The sequence below is a fragment of the Papio anubis genome, chromosome 7 (genome assembly GCF_008728515.1).
Source record: "Papio anubis isolate 15944 chromosome 7, Panubis1.0, whole genome shotgun sequence".
Taxonomy (NCBI): Eukaryota; Metazoa; Chordata; class Mammalia; order Primates; family Cercopithecidae; genus Papio; species Papio anubis.
The window spans coordinates 5,654,157-5,674,207 of NC_044982.1; the positions used below are offsets into that span (position 1 = coordinate 5,654,157).

Consider the following 20,051-nt stretch of genomic DNA (forward strand, 5'->3'; position numbering starts at 1 on the left):
AGGTAAGGCTGTACCGACACACAAAAAGCTCATTTAGCCTGAGCCCAGCCCAGGGAGAATTTTCTGTGAAATTTAGGAGAAGTCAGGTTTGGCCAGAAGTTTTTCCAGGAATTACGAACCTCTGGAGACTGTAACCACTGTTCCTTCCGAGCGACCCTTGCCAAAGTCTATAAAATACGAGCCTCAAAAAATCTGCCTGAGGAGAAGTCTGACTTTTTATATGTTATTTACACAAAAATAAACTCTCACCGAACTTTTCGGGAAAGCCCGATTAAAAGTGGTAGGGCAGCCCCTTCCCCAGCCCCCAGGTGTTCAAGAAAGCACCCCTTTCCCTGGGAAGGTGTCTGGGAGGGGGGCGAGCGTCAGCTTTTATTTCCCCCTCACGCTCTCTCTGGCGTTTTTGTTTTCCTCCGTTGGGTCTCCCTGCCCTGAAAGGGAGCGGCGGCCTGTCTCAGGGAGGGGGTTAAGCATTTCGTGGAGGGGTAAGATGGGGAGAGCTACCGAGTTTTGCCGGGTACTGCGTGTTGGCTACTGTGCTGGATGATTTATTTGCGTTATTTCCTCATTGAGATCTCAATAGCCCTGTGTGAGAGAGATTATGAGTCCTTTTTTTTTTTTAATATCAGGAAACCAAGGCACAGAAACACTTGGGGATTTGCCAAGGACACGCAACTCGAGTCTATTCTGTAGCTGGGTCTGTGCTCGGGGTGGCTGGCTTCCTGCAATGCCTCCTTCTCCCCTCCCCTGGGAGAGAAAAAAAGGGACCAAAAGCCCAGAACACTGCCAGTGGCTCCTGTTACTCCTGACAAGCTCCCCTGGGGGATGCTGCCTTGGCCTCAGCCCCTCTCCCCCAAAGCCTGTGCTCTTTCTAGAATATGACTCTGTCCCAAAGGTCCAAGCACTCACTCTCAGCCCTGTCCTTCCCCAGAGCCCCTCATCGTTACTCCAGTCATCATGTGTCCTCCTCCTGTTCTGGGACCAGACTCGTTTACCTCTGGCAAGAAGGAGCCATAATGGCAATCAGCCATTTCTAAGCTGTAACCATACCCCAAACCTCGTCCCCCAAACTCACAACACTGAGACGCTACTCCTGCACAGTGGACCCCATGACCCTGGGTTCTGGAGCCCTGCACAAGGCAGGCATCAGGGGAACTTGGTATAGCGCAGGCTGGGGCAGTTGGGGGTGCCAGCCTGAGCCCCACCCAGAAGGGTGTTTGCAGCTTTACAACACTGCAGACTTACCCAGCGCCACAGGGCAGACGACACGATCCTCTGACACTGCCCATCTGCCCATCGGTGCAAGAAAGAATTCGAGGTGGTTTTCACTGAGGCAAAGTCAGATCCAGGCAACACTGGGGGAGCCCAGGGCTTCTAGAAAGGGACAAAGGAAGGGGAGTGATTAACAGTTGGTTTTATCAATTCTAGAAAAATGCAAAACATTCCCTTTAACTGGGGAAAAAAAATGTCAATGAGGCATCCCAATTCCAGGGTCAGGACTTTTGAACACAGTGTTTTGGGGGGCACATCTAACTTTGGGCTCCCCAGCAGGGATATTTCAAGTCTGCTCTTTAAGGCCGGAGAGAAGCTGGCTGAAAAGGCATGGCCAGGCGAAGCGTAAGAAGCAGGGAGCCCGCTGAGGAACAGGTAGCCCCGTGGGGATGAGGTGCGCCTAGCAGGGAAACGGCAGTGGGGAGGGGCTGAGGCTGGCGAGTTCCAAGCCAGACCCTAAAGGGTCTTCCATGCCAGGATAAGGCCTTATTTTTTGGACCCCATCCCGGAAGCTCCAGGAAGTCAGATGGAGGCTTTAAAGCAAGACAGTAACAAGGTCAAAACACCATGTTAGAAAGATCATTCAATGAAAATAAACTTTTGCAAACAATTTAACCCACCACCCCATCTCTAAGAAGCTGGGGAAAAGAACAGTCAAGGATGTGTTTACAGATTTAGCTGCAAGAATGCTCACTGCAGTGTCGTTGGTAACAAAAAAAAAAGGGAAACAGCTTAGATCTTTTTTATCGGGCATCAGTTGAGCAGAATCTATTAATTAAAACCTTGATTTGTGACACGCTTCCTCACTGATCTGCATAAGGACCATTTTTATTTTATGTATTCTTTTTTAAAAAATAATTTAATGAACACCTATGAATCTGTGACCCACTCTGACGACTAGGACTGTGACCAAAGCTTCTATCTGCACATTCTCCTCCCCCAGAGCTGAGATTTTCAACAGCAGAAAAGAGTGTAATCAACAATGGTGCATACATACCATGGAATATTAAACAGCTCTTAAAAGGATTGAATAAGCCGAGACCTATTGTCTTCTAATGGACCTCAGTATTTTGTGCAGAACTGGATTAATCATGATCTTTTGTTCATAAACACTGTCTCGTCATTGGTCCAGAAAGGCCCCCTTTTATTTTGCTAATTTATGCACTCATATATTCATTTATAATAATGTCATAAACACTCGTGAGCCCACTCCCCAAACCCATATCTCAGCAATTACTTACACCTGCCGCCACAATTCACCCCCACCAGGGTAAAGGACCTGAGGCTTTCATGCCAGCAGCAAGGTGGTTAAATAAACTCTGGTGTGTACAGCTCACAGGATACTGAGGTGTTGTTATAAGGAATAGTGTTGATCTTTATTATCTCTAAGCAGACTCTTGAAGGAAGAAACACAAGCTGCTGCGAGAGGAAATGTACACTATGATATAGTTTATGTAAAAAATAAAGTCATAGATTTTAGAGGTATATTTATCGACATATGCAAATGCACAAAAAAAATATCTGGAACCAGATGCCTGAAACTGAGAAGAGCAGTTAATTTGCTGGGGGGTGGTGGGGAGGGATGGAGGGAGGCATTAAAGATGGCTTCATCTGCAGTCGTTGATTTTTACTAATGCATGTATTAATTATCAATCCATTTCTTGCATAATTAGAATAAACATTTTATGGGGGGGGATTTAATTTGTTTGTTCGCTTGTGGGTTGTTTTTGTTTTCATTTCTGTTTTTACAAATACAAAGCAAAGGGCATGCTTGCTGACGGATTGGGAGTGGGTACATATGCCCAGAGCAAGTTCTTCAGACACAGGGGATTTACTTTATCGCAAATGTCTTTTTTTAAAAATATCTATATGCTCTCACTGGAGCCCCAAGCCTCCAAGCAGCCTGTCACTGACATGGGGCCAGCAGGTGTGTGCCCAAGGCTGTGATTTCACCACCCACAGTCCCAAATCCCTGCCAAGCTGCCCAGCACCCATGGGGGAGCGCTTTACTTTTTGGTCTTTAAGAGGACCCGAAAGCCAACGCCCTGGCCGGTGTTCTTGAAGATTAGCCGAGTGGAATGAGACCTCGGGGGAATGTGACATGAGATAGGGCCAGGCGGTGGGGACACGGGCCTCTAGAGAGCTGCGGCCCGGCGGCTCGCATTCACAACCGAGCAGGCTTGCTGGTAAGAAGCTGGGGCCTCACCGCGCCCCTTGACAGCTTGATTCCTGTGCAAAACACACCCATGTTTCCTCCCGACTCTAACCCAGAGGGACTGTGGCTAAACGGCACTGGCATTTCTAACTGTCAGCTGCAGGAGAACGGGAAGGAACCTTGCCCACCCTAGCCCACCCCCACATCCAGGGGAGGCACCCCGACTCCCATCAGAAGCCCCTCTGTCCCCAGCTCCTGCTTGCACACTAAGCTTCAGGCCCCTTGCAGCCATCATAGGCTCTCAGAGTCCTCAAACAGGCACAGGTTTACACGTGCGACAAGGATGTGACAAGCATACTCCTATCTACATAGAAAGGCACTGAGGTTCCCAGACACCAAGAAGACAAAACTAAGCCCATTTTACACCCAGTCAGTTGACACCCTCGTCCTGCTCAGTCTCCATCCGCACAGATCAGTCATTGGTTAATTGGTTAAATGTCTCCCGTCGCGCTGAGCTAATGCAGACAGAGGCCTCTGAGTACTTCTTTCCCCTCTGCCAGGCAGAGACCTATTTTCAACCATTACTTTGTGCAGAAGAAATCTGAGACAGGTTAAGCAGCCGTCGGCCCACATGCCTCGCTCTTAATCACCTTTCCTGCATGTGAGGCTCCACTATTTATTACATAGCATTTTATTTTAGACTGGGTTTGGTTCCTGTGAAAACCTTGAAAACCTTGAGGTGATTGCCATAGTTTTGCAAATATAATTTTTTTTTATTTTTTATTTTTTTGAGATGGAGTCTTGCTCTGTCACCCAGGCTGGAGTGCGATGGTGCGATCTCGGCTCACTGCAACCTCTGCCTCCCGGGCTCAAGCTATTCTCATGCCTCAGTCTCCTGAGTAGCTGGAACTACAGGCATGCGCCCCACGCCAAGCTAATTTTTTGTATTTTTGTAGAGACGGGGTCTCACCATGTTGGCCAGGCTAGTCTCAAACTCCTGACCTCAGGTGATCCACTCACCTCAGCCTCCCAAAGTCCTGGGATTATAAGCATGAGCCACCACACCCAGCAAATATGAAATATTTTTATGGTAAATAAAAATGCAGTGCCCAGACTGAGGTTACCTGCATCCAACCTGCAGGCTGGGGTAGCCCCAGTTGGAGACACTCCACTCCTCTCAAAGTCCACATAAACCCAGCCAATGCCAATGAAAGATATGCCATTGCCTCAAGAAAATGCCCTCTGCAACCTCACGTCGCCCTTCCCCTCCACCCCAACCCGGCTCCCCACATCTTCCCTTTGGGTTCCAAAAAATGAGAAGGGCTTGCAAAAGGGCCATTTGGGGGCAGATCCACCTAAAATAGGTGCCTTTTCTACATGTGTTGAGCATCTACTATGTGCCAAGCATTTTCTGTTTTATTTCCTTTAAGGTATCGATCAAGGCAACTCTTGAAAGTTGCATCCCCATCCTATGTAAGACGGGGAGGATGATTTATAGCCACCCGTCCACAGTCATCCATCTCCCCTAAGCAGAGCCTGCCCTATCTGACCCCCACAGTCATCCATCTCCCCTAAGCAGAGCCTGGCCTCTCTGACCTCCAGGTAGACCCCCTGAGCCCCGTCCCAGATGCCCCCATGCACATCTGTATATCATGGTGATAAACTTTAACACCACCCTTGGTTTCACATAGCAGACAAACAAGAGTAACAGGGTTATTGGGTTTTTGGATAATATACTGTGTTAAGGTTATATGACCCTGACTCCTCTCAGACCCCATCTCCCAATAGGGACTATCGGGTGGAAGAGAGAAGAGCGCACATACCTGGCAGGGCACCAAGCGAGTCTGGAAGGCTGGTCTTCTTCAAAGTCAGACTAACAGGGCCCCTCACGCCTCCAAGCCAGGTGCCATCCTGGGGGCAGCAGGACTGGGCCATGCCCTGGCCTCAGAAACCCCTGGACCCACTGCCCACTGGGGGCAGTGAGCCTCAGCTGCAGAATGAAGGGCTTGAGTTAGTTCCATTCTAAAGAATCTACAAATTTGCAAATTGTTGAAATTTACACATTAGGACAAGCAATATAGTTTTTCAGACCTTTTGATTTGGTCCTGGGCCAGGCATCTGCTCCCTTCCCAGGAGAAAGCAGCCATCTCCCCTTCACACCACCTGGGAGGGCGAGAAGAGAAACTGGTCACTCGTTGGCATGGCCAAATGGCATCTTGCCTCTCTGAGCCATTGCCCCAGGCCTCACCTGCTGCCAGCAGCCCTACTGTGTTCCGAGGGAAGGATGGGAGAAAGGAATCACCAGTGCAGATTAATATGAGGGAGCAGGACAAAAACCCCATGGGGTCACAGTGTATGGGGACCTAAAGTGGAAAGGATGACCAGCCTGGGGCGCAGCCACTTAGAATGGCGCATGCAGGTGGCGGGGTCAGGAGGAAGGAGTTGCAGCTCCGGAAGCTAAATTAAGATTTACTCAGAGTCCAACAGAGGCCGGGGTCCAGACTCAAATACACATTTTTTTTCTTTTTTTTTTTTTTTTGTTTTTGTTTTTGAGACAGATTTTCACTCTGTTGCCCAGACTGGAGCCCAGTGGCATGATCTCGGCTCACTGCAGCCTCCATCTCTCAAATTCAAGTAATTTTCCTACCTCAGCCTCCCAAGTAGCTGGGATTACAGGCGCATGCCACCACGCCCAGCAAATTTTTGTATTTTTAGTAGAAACAAGGTTTCACTGTGTCAGCCAGGCTGGTCTCGAACTCCTGACCTCAAATGATTTGTCTGCCTCGGCCACCCAATGCTCTGTATTACAGGTGTGAGCCACCCCACCTAGCCAGACTCACATAAACTTTTCTATCCATTTGCTAGAGAGCAAACTGGGCGTCCACCAAGGGCAGGAAGCTTCCAGGAGCTGAAGAGCAAGGCTGCAGGGCCATGGCCAGCGAGGATGCCAGTGAGGCTGATGCTCTGGCTGGACTTAGTCCTTGCCCAGTCCAGGTTATTAAAGTTAGCATGGGCCCGGGTGGGTGGATGTATGTCCCAGGGCCTCAGATTCCTCTTCTGAAAAATGGGGATTATAAAAGGAAGGCCCTCACAGCTTCTTAGAAGGATTGAAAGAGTGAAAACCTGTAAAATGCTGAAAGCAGCACTTGGCACATAGTAGGCACTCAGGAAGCATCACGGAGGTCCCCAATGTAGCCACATGGAAAAAAGAAGCTCATAACAGAAAGGCACACAAGCAGAGCAGGCGGGAAGACTGTGTGTGTGCACTGTGGTTGCTACTGTAGAAAATGTATGCATGTCAAAAAGACTGGACTTTCATAATTAAAGAAACAAATGTATTCAATAACTTTTTAGTGAGCAGCAAGGATCGAGTGGCACAGGACGGGAGGAGACCCACTTGAACACTTGCAGCCCACATCAAGGTAAGATGTGGGGCAGAGGTCCCATGTCGACCTCCCCCAGGGATCGGGTGGGCGGGCAGGGGAGGTGGGGCAGTGAATGGGATGGGCTGGCACTCAAGACAAGGGTTAAAGGGTTCATTTGTCTGTAAGCAAAAAACATGACATGGTGGTGAGTACTCAAGGCCTCTATTCAAATACTTGAGCAGCTATAATTAGCAGGTCCTGGGCCAGCTGTCCTGTCCCTCCTCCAACACCAAATAAGCTAGAATGAGTTGGGAATGACAGCAAGCACCTTTGGGGGAGATGGAGGCAGACAGCGAGACCCCCACTCTTGTGGTCTGGATGCCCCCCAGGCCACGAGGCTGGCAGTATCAACACCATGGAATGAAGATGGCATATCTGGCCCTGAAGGTCCCGACAGGTCCCCAAATGGCAACTGCCAAACCCATCCTGGGCATCTGCTCCTGCCCTCACCGTCTACCAGGGGAGAAAGGAGAAACCTGGCTTTAAACCCTGCCTCTGTCTCTCCGGGACCTTGTGCCAGCACCTCGCCCTCCGAATCCCAGTTTAACTCTGTAAGACAGCGGCACATCCCCCAACTCGTTAGGAGCAAAGTCAGTTTTAGGGGTGAGTGGCTAGAATCATGCCTGACACAGAGCAGGTACTCAGAGACTCATTAGAATGTATCTCACCGTCCCTTTCTGGGTCACATTCCGTCTTCCGCACGTACCCCTCACCAACTCCACTCATCAGCCTGCCCCTCCCGGGGAAGGTCCTGTGCCCTGGGTCCATGCACTGTTGTCGCTGATAATTATGGCTCCAGAGCAGCCACTTCACCCCGCTGGACTCTAGTTTACTCACTCTCCAAGCAGGGCATCGTCCCCTTGTGGGGTTAATGGGAAAATTAAACTTGACACCGTGCATGAAATGCTGTCCAAATCTTCACCGTTCCGACTACAGTGAGTGTTCCGGAAGTAATAATTGTAAGAATTCTAATGACAGTAGCTATCCCTGACTTGTCCGTAGCATTTACAGTTTACAAAGAGCTACACACACCCGTCCTCCCTGGGAAGGAGGTGCTCCTACCTTTCTGCAAGTTGAGAAACTGAGGTTCTGCCGGGTTAGCCAGCCTCTCATCTGCCTCCTGCCCTCATTCTAGTTCCACCAGGCCCCGAGGTGGGGCCCTCCCTGTTTGCCTTGAAGTCTTCACCTTCCTACTCTAAGAACAGCCACACTCTTAGGCCTGCAGCCACCTGGGCTCCTCCATGCAGCCCACTGGGCGAGAGCGGAGAGCAGGTTCTCTCTACTCCCGCCCAGAGTAGAGAGACAAGCAGGTTCCACTCTTACACCCCTCCCAGCCCAGGTTGGAAAATCAAGACAAGCCACTAGAAGAGACCACATGGTCTGTGCTTTCAACCATTGCTCAGATCTGGCAACCTCTGTTTAAATGAAACAATATGATGACCCCAATTTATAGGAGCAGCTGGTGGAACTAAGGCAGCGATGGGTGTCCCTGAGCTCCACCTGTTGGACCAGCCACCTCCTCTCATTACTGTTTCCCAGGGCCCCCCACAGGCACCTCTCAGGAACCCCAGAGCTACAGGAGCACAGCGAGAAGACCACTGCTCAAAGCCTCCCTGCAGACATGGGGAAACTGAGGACCTGGGAGAGGAAGGTCACGTTGACAGTCAGTGCCCATCTAGGCTAGGAGGCTGGTGCAGGCCTGTCCCTGCCCACTTGCCTTGAAAGGCAAGATCAGCCTCAGGAGCAGCTGATTGGCCCCGCTGATTTGGGCAAGACAAGGACAAGCTCACCCGTTACCCCTCGCACGGCCCCTCCCACAGGCGGCACACGCCCCTTCCCAGGGTTATTCTGGGCAGAGTGATCCAGCTGCCCCCTGGAGCTGCCAGTCAAGCGTGGAGGGGGCAGGGACACAGCAGCAGGAGTGCTGCTGGGCCCGGGCACTGCCTGTCACTTCAGTGGCTTAGCAAGGTGAGGGGCTGAGGGTCCCTCTACAGAAGACCCCTAGCCTGCTGGGTGGTTTGGGATTTAGACATACCCTGGGGACAGCCTAGTTCTACTGTAACTCCCTGTTCCTCCTTCCAAAGACTCAGTTTCCCCATCACTACGATGAAGTCCAAGGCCCATGGGGCCTGGCATTCAAGGACCTTGGTCCAGACTATAGGGGAAAAGAGGGAATGTCCAAGACTGGGCTGCCCTGGGCCAAGATGCCAGCGGCCTCCCACCCTGTAAGGCTCAAGTCGTCTGTAGCCACAGTTAAGGCTGCGCAAGACTGAAGGGTCCCGGGGGAAGGACTCCAATGTAAGCTATGCCAGGCCAGCAGCCCCGGCAGACTCCACAGTCCACTGGGACTCCCGGGACCCAACCCAAGCTCCTCATGAGGCCCTCAGGAAGCTCCCAGGAATCTCACCAGCCTCCTCGCCCACTCCCACCGAATGAGCCATCCTTAACGCTTGTTCACACCGGGGAAACCAGGAAGGCTTCCAAGCCTTAAGCTGCCATGGACACATTTTAACCTTGACGTGAGTTCAAGAAAATAAATAATAATAATAATCAATAAATAATAACAAACCCTCCCAGGATGCTTGCATGCCCACCCTCACTATGGCGCTACGCCTTCCATCCACCGGAAGCCAGAGCAGGCCAGGCAGCAGAGGCAGCTGCAGGGGGCATTCATTTTGAGGCCACTTCACCCCTAAGACCCAGTAGCTATGATCCTCAAACCCAAGGAGCTCTGAGCACCACCTACATGGAGGCCAAGATGGACAGGGACCTTCACCTGACACCCATCCTGGCCGCCCAGAGAGCCAGGGGCCCCAGGTGTGACTGGGCTAATTTCTGGAGGCTAGGAGAGGGGGCATGGCCAGCATTCCAGAGAACCCACATCTCCCTTACTCCCCTTTCCATCCTCACAGCCTCCCCGCTCCTCACCAGCCTCACCTTCCTCCTCAGCCCCCCAGCCTCCCACCCTCCTCCCCTGTCCTCACCTCTCCCCTAATTCCTCCACCCCGGCCCCCCGCCCCAGGCTCAGCTCTGCTCCTAAATATCCTCTCATCTCCTCTTCCAAGCTCTATTTTTAAAATCAGATTTCCTTTACTGTACAGGCGAGCTGACAGAGAGAGGTATTTGCTGAGGGATTTGTCCCCCCCATGGCCCCCCCACACCCAACCCTTCATAGACACACGTTGGCAGCCCTGACCCAATGGGCCACTGGCTCAGAGGCAAGCAAGGAGCTGACCCGACCGAGGCTCTGGGCACTGAAGTTGGTGAGGCTGGGGCGTCTGTCTCTGAGTGTTGGGGGGGAAGAGGGTCCCACTCGAAGACCTCAAAGGCAATTCTGACCCCAAACCAGGTGCATTATATGCTGGGCTTCTTTTTTTTTTTTTTTTTTTTTAAATAAGGTGGGAATTTTCAAATCAATAGGTATTTCTTAAAAAATTGTCATGAGATTTGAGAACAACACGTATTGAGCCACATTTGAAGGACTGAGAATATGATTTCTGCAAAGCCCAGAGAAGAGGTAGGGCCCAGGCTTTGGCAGGCCGGCTGGTAGGCAGTTGAAGCCAGATGGGAATCCCAGAGTGCCCATCTAAAGCCAGAATTTGGAGGCCCGACAGGTCCCGACAATGCCCAAAGCCCTCCCAGAGAGGCAGATGCTCAGCAGGTGTGGAGGGAATCCCCTCACCCTACTTCCAAGGCCCCTCACTCACCTCCAGGGGAGTAATTGTCTCCAGGACATGAGTCACTTCTCCTTCCTAGTGATGACCTGCAGGGTGGGTCTGCCTCCATTTCCGTCCATCGGGTATCGAGCACCATGCCTGGCCCAGAAAAAGAATCAGGACATGCTGCTGTATGAATTAATTATGGGCAGAAGGACTTGGTTAAAAAAAAAACAAAGAAACGAAAAATTTGGGGACAATAAAATCAAAATGCGTTTGGAGGTTGGAGAATGGGAAACTCAGTCTTGTCAGAGACAAGCATGAGGAACAGGAAATGGAAGCTGGAAAGGGTAGATGGTGAAAAGGTCTGGTTTCATGGGAAAAGAACTTCAGCTTTATAGTTTAAGTAAAGAAGAGCAATCTAAAGATTTTCAGCGTTAAGAAATACTTGGTCCAATTTTCATTTCATGCTCAGGCATTTAGATTTTATGTTGAGGACATGAAATTTGACAGGTTGGAAGCTACGAGTGCCATGATTAAAAGTGGGTGCCTTGCTAAGATGGTGAGGCTTTTTGTCGTGATGAAAACACGTTAAGATTTTAAGCAAGAGTTTCATAATTTGAGTTTCCTGGGAAGAAATCTGGACTTTGTTTTGAGGGATGACAGGATCAAAGTTTTATATCATGCTAAGGAGTCTGGATTTTTGCCAAAGGGTTTTAAGAAATGTGATGATGAGATTCTTGCTTGTGGGAGATAAGTATGCAGAAAAACATGATAAAATATATTTTACGCGTAACTGCTTTGGGATTCACGTTACAAGCAACAAGGAAACGCTGGAAATTGTAAAAGAAAAGTAACGGCCACCAATTTAACAATCATGTGCAAACATTTTGACTTTCAGTCTTGGGGGAGTGCCAGTTTCAACCTGCAGAGCTTGCCTAGGAGGTGTGATTAATGTTGACACCAAAATTGAAAGATTTTAATCAGAGAAGTTAAATGATCAATATTGCGAATATGAAAAGAAATTTGGAATTTATTTTGAGGCTCCAACATGATTAGATTTTTGCACACGCCTAGGAATTTGACTTAGCCAATAAATCTTTCTAACAGAGTGGCCTGGTGAGTTTTTTGTGTTTGATAAATAGTATGCAGTGAATTCCAAAATAAAATTCACATTTTATGCTAAGAATTTTGACTTTTCTTCCATTTACTATTAAGAGACACTGTAAGATTTTAAAAAGGAGTTATAAGATCAAATTTTATATATTGTCCTAGGAAGTGTGAATTATTTTAAGGGATGACATGATCGAATTTTTGTATCATGTTAATAATTTTGGATTTAATCCAATAAAGGGCTTAAAGCGGTAACAGGATGAGATTTGGGGGGTTTTAATAGACCATCCTGAGAGAAATTACATGGTAAAATGTTGCATTTTGCGTTAAGTAGTTGGGACTTTATGTTACAGGCAATGAAGAAACTTCGAGAAGTTTTAAGTTGAGAAGTTACATGCTCAAACAAGTGCATTTTGGCACAGCTAAAAGACAGGATCTCTATGATAAAGATGATAGGATCAGATTTTGCTCCTATGCTAAGGAGATGTGATTTTACATGAGAGTTGAAAGCATTCAAGTGTTGTATTTGGAAGGGGTGGGGGATGAGCTCATTGAGCTCATTGTTGAAATCTTGTGCAGAGGCGTTTGGATGTCAGCCAGTAAAGAGTTTTAAGGAGTAAATTGATGAGAGTTTTGTCTCCAGAGGAATTGGATTGTAAACATATTTTAAGTTAAGGTGTCTGGATTTGATGAACCAGATAATGAATAAGCATGGGAACACTCCTAAGCAGAGGCGTCCCCGAGGCACGAGGGCACCCAGGCTGGACTCCATGCTGAGGAGACAGGTCATTTATAGACAGAGCATGTTTTTATAAAAAGAAGTTATATGATTAAATTTACATAGCATGCTAAGAAGTTTGGACACTATTTTAAGGGATGACAGGATTACATTTTTATGCCATGTTAAGGAATTTGGACTTCAGCCATTAAGATAATTTTTTTTTTTTTTTTTTTTTTTTGAGAGGGAGTCTCCCTCTGTTGCCCAGGCCGGAGTGCAGTGGCACAATCTCGGCTGACTGCAACCTCCCAGGTTCAAGTGATTCTCCCACCTCAGCCTCCAAGTAGCTAGGATTACAGGCATGAGCCACTACTCCCAGCTAATTTTTGTATTTTTAGTAGAGATGGGATTTTACCATGTTGGCCAGGCTGGCCTTGAACCCCTGACCTCGAGTGATCCACCTGCCTTGGCCTCCCAAAGTGCTGGGATTACAGCTGTGACCCACCGCACGTGGCCCATTAAGAGATTTTTAAGGCAGTAACATGGCAGAAATTTTGTCTTGGGTAGTCAGAGAAATTTTATAGTAAAATGTATTGTTCTATGCTAAAAATAATTAGACCTTATCTCATAGGTAATTAAGAGATAGAATAAAGCTTTAAGCAGAAGTTATAAGAGCAAATTCGTGTATCTTGCAAGGGAGTGTGACCTTTTTATTTTGAGGAATGACATGATCAGAATTTTATATCATGCAAAGAGGTTTGGAATTAAGCCAATAAAGGGTTTTAGGAGTGACCTGATGAGATTTGGGGGTTCGTATTAATCAGTTGGCAAGCAAATTACATAGTGAAAATTTTTATTTTATGCTAAGTGGTTGAAACTTTACAGGCAATAAAAATGAATTTTTGTATGTGTTAAATAGAGAAATTATGAGATGACCTTTATTCATCTTGCTAACAGTTTAAACTTTGATGTTAAGAAGTATTAAGATTTTTCTAACATGCCAAGGATATTAGATTTTGAGCTGAAGGCAGGAACATTGAAGGATTTAATCATTCACATGGTCGAATTTGTAAATATGTTAAGGAGTGAAGACTTTATATTAAGAGAGTGCATAATCTAGTTTTTAAATCATCTTGCTAAGAAATTTAAATTTTCACCAATAAAGAGTTTTAAGTGAGAGACATGCTGAGATTTTCATTCCTGATAGATGAGTCTGCAGATGAATTACTTAGTTACATTTTGTATTTCAATTAGAATTTTATATTAGAGGTTTGGAATTTTACAGTAATAATGCATACCTCAGAGGACTTTTTTGGAGAGGAAATGAGTTACGTTATGCAATGTGCTGTGTATATGTTGCTGCAGTGATGATGATGATGATGATCCTTATAATTCTTATACCATGCTAATTTGTATACTGTGCTTTAAAAAAATGTCATCGCTACCTTGAGGAATGACAAAGTAAGAATCTTATATTAAGGCCCTTCCATTTTAGCCAGAGAATAGTTTTGGTGAGTTTACATGTCAGATATGTTTATGCTAGAAGGTTTGGATTTAATGTTGCAGACAGTAAATAAACAGTGGAAGGCTTTAATCAGAGAGTCTGCATGATCAAATTTAAGTGTCATGCTAACAAGGGTGTACTTAATTTTGAGAAACAGCAGATCTGAATTTTGTATCCTGTTGGAAAGCTTGGATTTTAGCCAATGAGTTTCATGTAAGGGGGAACGCATGTTTTTTTACAGATGGGTCCAGTGGCTTAGAAGAAAACTGAGAAGTAACAAAAGGTGTTAAATGTATAAAGAGCAGTAACTTTACAGATAATCAAATCTATCAGATAATCAAAGCTCAATTTGCTCTGCCCCAGCAAAGAAGAAATATGCAAATAACCCCAACCAAGACATTCTCTTTCAATTCTGTCTCAGCCCACTGAAATCACCCAACACTAGATTTCCAAAAATCCACTCTGGGACCGTCAGATTCCAAAGATGTCACAGGCTCCCCCCAACCGCCACATTCAATGTCCCAACTCTGCCAGATACATGTCTCTGTTGGGAGGGCCCAACCAGCAACAGAGAGAAAAAGATATTTGCTAGAATGAGGAGACCAGCCCTACTGGAGTGAAGAAGGGGACCTGGAAGGATAAGATTGGGGAGGCGTGCAGACATGCTTGCATTGGTGAAATTCAGGCCAGATGTGTGAAGTTCCAGAAGCCTCACAAAGAGGTCAGTCCTGGGAGAGTGGAGATTGTGGGAAGAGAAGGAGATTATTTGAAGATCTCCTCAACAGCTCAGAGCTCAGGAGAACATAGCATTGGAAGGAGACCAAATCAAGAAAGAGAAATTGGCCGCAAGTCTGAGTTGGAATCAAGTAACAAATATGCAATTATCTAGCATGTAATAGGTATGTTATGAACTTTATGGAAAAAAAAAAGAACCCAGACCTGTACACACCTCCTAAAATTTCTATTTTGAACATGGGGAAGGGAATAAGAGCTATTTTGGGCTGCTGACCCAACTGATGGGACAGTGACCAAGTGCCCACTTTCTCCTCTTCCACTGTGCTGGTGAAACAGTAGGCATCTTTGCTAGAGATTCCCACCCCACAACCAAGGCAGCTGGGCTTGCTCCAGAGCCATGAGCCTGCCAGGGGTGGCTTTGGATGGTGCTGAGATGTGACCTCTGTAATTCTCAGGTGACCAAAGCAGGAAAAGAGGATTGACCAGGTGCATGTGCCAGGGTGAAATGCAGCAGCCTGTGCACACTGCCAGGTGCCCGCCTGCCATGGTGGCTGCTCCTAGCCCGTCACTCCACAGAGTTTATGGGCTCACATCTATGGAGGAAATGGACAGGACAGGCAGACTGAATAAGCCTGGGAAGCAGGTCAGGGGCTGACAGATCTTCCCTCCCTGGGGGCACCCCAAGTGACCAGCCAAGGAAGCTGGCTTGCATAGAAGGCTTTCCCCCACTTCTCTCTGCTCTGATTAGTTGGGCATCTGATTTGTCCTTGAGACCTTCACACTGCCACCTCATGAGATCCTAAACTACTGCCTTTATCCCCCACTCCCCCTCCACCACCAGGTTCTGATCTCCACGGTCCCAGCTACTGACTGGACGCCGTCACAACCTTACCAATCTTCAGAATACACTCCTTTCCATCCGACGAAATGATAGAACCCTCTGAAGACTCATTTGAGACGATGATGGAGCATAAGAATCCATCATCAAAACAAATGGAGTCCTCCGAGGGCTCATCCAACACCACCGAGGCGACATCGGGCAGTGGAGTACAGGGAGAGGCAGGGCCAGCCAGCGGCCCAGCCCAGGAAAAGAAGGAGCCACCCAGTGGCCCACTCGAGGAAATGGAAGAGCTGACCACTGATCTACTCCAAGACATGGAGGAGCCATCCAGTGGCCCACGTAAGGAAATAGAGGATCCACCCAATGACCTACTCCAAGACATGGAGGAGTCATGCAACGGTTCACACCAGGCAAGGGGGGATCCACTCAATGGAGCATCTGATAGGATGAAAGAAGCGTCAGTCAACCCATCGGGAGCCCAAGAAGAGCAAGAGGCTCACACTGACCTGAAGGAATCGGGAAGGGAGGAGACTCCTCAAGAAGAGCAAAACCAGACCGAGCACTCAACCGCAGAACTTATGGCCATGGTGAGGTCCATCATCTCGCTGTACTTCCGAATGCAAGACCTCAAAGAGCAACAGAGAGTAGCAGAAGAGATCTTGATCAAAGGGATCAATGCAGGCCAACTGCCCGCCCCAAAGCACTTCTCTGGTGATCGCAGAGAATTCCACGAGTTTATCGTACTCTGCCAACTGACCTTACAGAGCTACCCAAGAATGTTCTGTAACGACCGTCTGCGAGTTGGCTATGTCATCAACCACCTCTCCGGCTTGGCATTAGAATGGGCCAAAGCTCTACTGCAGGAAAACAGCCCCCTGATGGGAGACTTCCCAGCCTTCCTGGAGGCCATGTCAGAGGTGTTTGAGTACCGCCAGACACTGCGTGTGGCAGAAGAGGCCATGTTCACAATCAGGCAGGGCAGCCGCTCTGCCACCGAGTACATCGATGAGTTCCAGAGCCTGGTACCCATCTTGGGCTGGCCAGATGAAGTCCTGCAGGCCCACCTGTGCCAGGGGCTCAACGAGGAGATCAGGCACTATCTATTCCGGGTCCCTCAGCCGGATTCCCTAGACAGTCTGATTGTGCTCATCCTGCAAATAGAAGAGAAGCTGGCAGAGAGAAGAGCCATGCTCAGGCTGCCCCCCGAGGCCCGCCCCCGGAACCTGACCTGGATCGACTCACCTGCTCCAGAGAGGTGGATGGTCAGCAGCTGGCTGCCCAGCGAAGTCCATCCGGGCATCAACCGCGCCCACCTCTTCCTGCTGCTCATGGTGAGAGTGAACCCCTACCACAGCGTCGCGGTCCAGGCCCTGGTGGATTCGGGAGCTGACGGCAACTTCATGGATGAGAAGTTCGCCCAGGAGCACTACGTGGAGCTTTATGAGAAGCCCTACCCACAGCCGGTCCAATCCGTGGACGGCTCACTGATTGGCAACGAGCCTATCTGGCTCTACACGGAGCCCCTGGTGTGCATCCACCAGAACCACCAGGAGTCCATCGAGTTTGACATCGTACCTTCACCAAACTTCTCCGTGGTCCTAGGCATCCGCTGGCTCCGAGTCCATGCCCCTGAAGTCGACTGGATCAAAGGCCGCTGCACCTTCCACTCTCCCTACTGCCTGAAGAACTGCTTTCGCCCGCCCCCACCATGCATTGCCCTAGAGAGGCACGGCATGAGCCTGCTACCCGGACTGCCACACCCATACTCAGACCTGGCCGACGTGTTTAACCCGAAGGAAGCAGATGAGGAGACTTCCGACCAGCCAAGCTCAGACGGATCCGATGATCTTTCTGAATCAGAGCCCTCTGAGCTTCAGCAGGCTGGAGACAGTGATCACAGCGAGACCTTTTACGAGTGTCCCTCCACCGCGCCTTGGGAACCTGTGGGTGCCAGGATGCAAGAAAGAGCCAGGCTACAAGAGGAATACTGGGACCTGCAGGACATGCTGACCGACAGACAGGACTACATACAGATGATTCCGGAACTGTTTGACCAGTTACACGGAGCCGCGTGGTTCACAAAACTGGAGCTGCGTGGGACCATTGTGGAAGAAAGCGTGAACGTGCACCGCACCGAAGATGTGTGGAAAGCAGCGTTTGGTTTGGAGCTTCAAGAGATGAAGAGCTACCAGCCGTTCGCGCTCTCCCCAGACCCTATCATACCTCAGAACGTGATTCACTTCATCCTAAAGGACATGCTAGGGTTCCTCGTGCTTTCTTATGGCCAGGAAGTCCTGATCTACTCAATGAGTCAGGAGGAGCACCTCCACCACGTCCGCCAAGTCCTGGTCCGCTTCCGCCATCACAGCGTCTACTGCTCCCTGGACAAGAGCCAGTTCCACCGCCAAACCGTGGAATTCCTGGGCTTCGTTGTCACCCCCAAAGGGGTGAAACTGAACAAAAACGTCATGACCATCATAACAGGGTACCCTACCCCTGGCTCCAGGCTATCCCTGAGAAACTTCATCGAATTCGTCTTCCCCTACCGCCACTTCGTGGAGCGCTTCAGCATCATCGCAGAGCCCCTGGTGCGGCAGCTGCTGAGCTCCGACCAGTTCTACTGGGGAGTCGAGGAGCAGGAGGCCTTCGAGTGCCTCAAGAGGGCTTTCCGCAAGGCACCCCTCCTCCACCACCCCAAGCCCCAGAACCCGTTCTACTTGGAAACCGGGGTCACCAGCACGGCCCTGCACGCCTCCCTGATCCAAATTGACGACCAAACCGGCAAGAGGGCCTACTGTGCTTTCTACTCCCGCAACATCTCCCCTATCGAGGTTGAGTACTCTCAAGTGGAGATGAAGATTCTTCCAATACGGGCTGCCTTCATGGTGTGGTGCCGCTACCTGGAGAACACCGAGGAGCCCATCATGATCCTTCTCAACACAGAGGATCTAGCCTCTCTGAATAATGACAGGCTCACCGTACTTCTCCCCGGGCATTGGGTCTTCTTCTTCTCCCACTTCAACTTTGAAGTCATGGAGCTGCCAGAACAAGATGGTGGCCGAGCGCTGCCACCTGTGAGAAACCTCCGGTGGAGGAGAGCCTTCCAGAGGAACACCGCCGCCAGGCAAACCCTGCTGCTCGCCTCAAGGGGATTCCCCAGGGATCCAGCCACAGAATCCGGGGAAGAAGAGAATGAAGACCAGGATGAGTCCAACGAACAGACCCTACAGCAAGAGCTGCTGGCCACAATACCCATCGACCAGATCCTCAACAGCTTCCTCGCCCACTTCAGCATGGCCCAGATCAGGGCCGTCATTCTGCATTTCTTCCGAGGCCTCCTGTACTGGAAGAACACCCTAGCCCTGGCAGCCATCCTTGTGCTACTGCGGGTGAGACAGTGCCTCTCGGTGCTGCCGGCACCCGCCATGCAGGTGGCTCGGCCCCAGCCCCAGCGCTCCCTACGACTCATCCTGGATTCGTCCCTCATCGCAGGCAGTAGCATCACGACAGCCATCACCCAGCTGCTCACCCAGATGCCCGCTCTCGCGGGCGCAAACACCATCCCAGCCCGGGAGCTGGCCGAGTTATTCCTGGGTCCTGGCCGCTGGCAGCGAAACGCTCTGCACTCCCAGACCCACCGAGGCCTGCAGTTCACCCCTGGGTTCTGGATGACGCTGTGTGAGTTCTTCGGTGTCAGAGTCACCCCCTGGGAGGGCCGCCTCCCTGCCCTGCGTGAGAACCGCTACCTGGAGCTGCACGTCGTTGGTGATGAGGATGTCGTCTTGCGAGAAGCCCTGCAAGACGACCTGCAACGTTACCGTCAGTGTGGCCTGCATGACGGCCTGCAAGACACCTCGCAGGACAAGCAGGACAACGACGTGCAGGAGGCCTCGCCCAGCCACACAGGAGCCTCCCCCCCACCCCGCCCACGCCACCTCATGGATCCCCAGGTCCTGGAATTCCTCAGTAGCCGCCTGCTCCACATCCGCGGTGCAGACGGCCAGCTGCACCTGCTCAGCCGGGAGCAGGCGGTCAGGGCCCTAAGCCAGTTCCTGACCCTGATCTACAGGCAGGCCCTGCCCGTCCCCGCCTGGGAGAGCCAGCCCAGGGAGGAGGCAAGGCTGGAAGAGCTGCCTGACGAGGACGAAGATGCTGACCTCGACTGAAGATGCCTCCCCGTCTCCAGCAAAGAGTCCCCTCTATTTCTCGCCCCAATGCCTCCTGATGTCCCCTGGCCTCCCTGTGCCTCAGCCTGCTTCGCTTCCCTTCCTGCCACTCCTGACCCAAGAGGAACCCACTTGTGAAGGACGACAGCTTCTTCAGCTCATCAACCAGCAATGCCACCTGTGCTAACGGACTATCCAGTCCTCAGAGACCCAGCGCCAGCCCTGGGCTGGGAGTTCTCAGTTCTCCAGGTCCCAAGCCCGTGCCCGGGAGTGACATCCATGAGGGAGAAAGCAGTGGCGAACAGGAAGTGACCCCATGACGCACGGCCAGATGAAGAAGCAGGCACAGCAGGCACAGCCAAGCAAGCAGGTGCCGGGGACCCCCACCCGGCCTGGTGACGGCCACCCTGTGCCGTCCTGGGACACTGACCTCGGGTGCTCCACTGACTTCTTCTACCTCCACCGCCAG

The 20,051-nt window shown here is 50.1% G+C and overlaps 1 protein-coding gene, 1 long non-coding RNA gene and 1 other non-coding gene across 4 annotated transcripts in view; 1 reads left to right on the forward strand and 2 right to left on the reverse strand.

Moving 5' to 3' along the window:
- LOC116275684 overlaps positions 1-12,586 on the reverse strand; it is a 146,142-nt gene extending 133,556 nt beyond the window's left edge. Inside the window, exons 1-4 of one of the 2 annotated variants that reach the window (XR_004184771.1) lie at positions 10,557-12,586; positions 5,516-5,587; positions 5,248-5,414; positions 1,243-2,688 (exon numbers count right to left, since the gene is read on the reverse strand). This is a non-coding gene — a long non-coding RNA (uncharacterized LOC116275684). Of the gene's footprint in view, positions 1-1,242; positions 2,689-5,247; positions 5,588-10,556 lie in introns of those variants that run through there. The other variant, XR_004184772.1, reaches the window with a different exon arrangement.
- Positions 2,324-2,400, reverse strand: LOC116276251. The gene has a single exon (XR_004185675.1). It is a non-coding gene; the product is annotated as a small nucleolar RNA SNORD112 (small nucleolar RNA).
- A 2,863-nt stretch (positions 12,587-15,449) lies between the features above and the next one.
- RTL1 (retrotransposon Gag like 1) lies at positions 15,450-19,632 on the forward strand. The gene has a single exon (XM_003902282.5). It carries the CDS (start codon positions 15,503-15,505, stop codon positions 19,580-19,582), a length of 4,080 nt encoding a protein of 1,359 aa, XP_003902331.1. The 5' UTR covers positions 15,450-15,502; the 3' UTR covers positions 19,583-19,632.
- Positions 19,633-20,051: the final 419 nt, after the last annotated feature.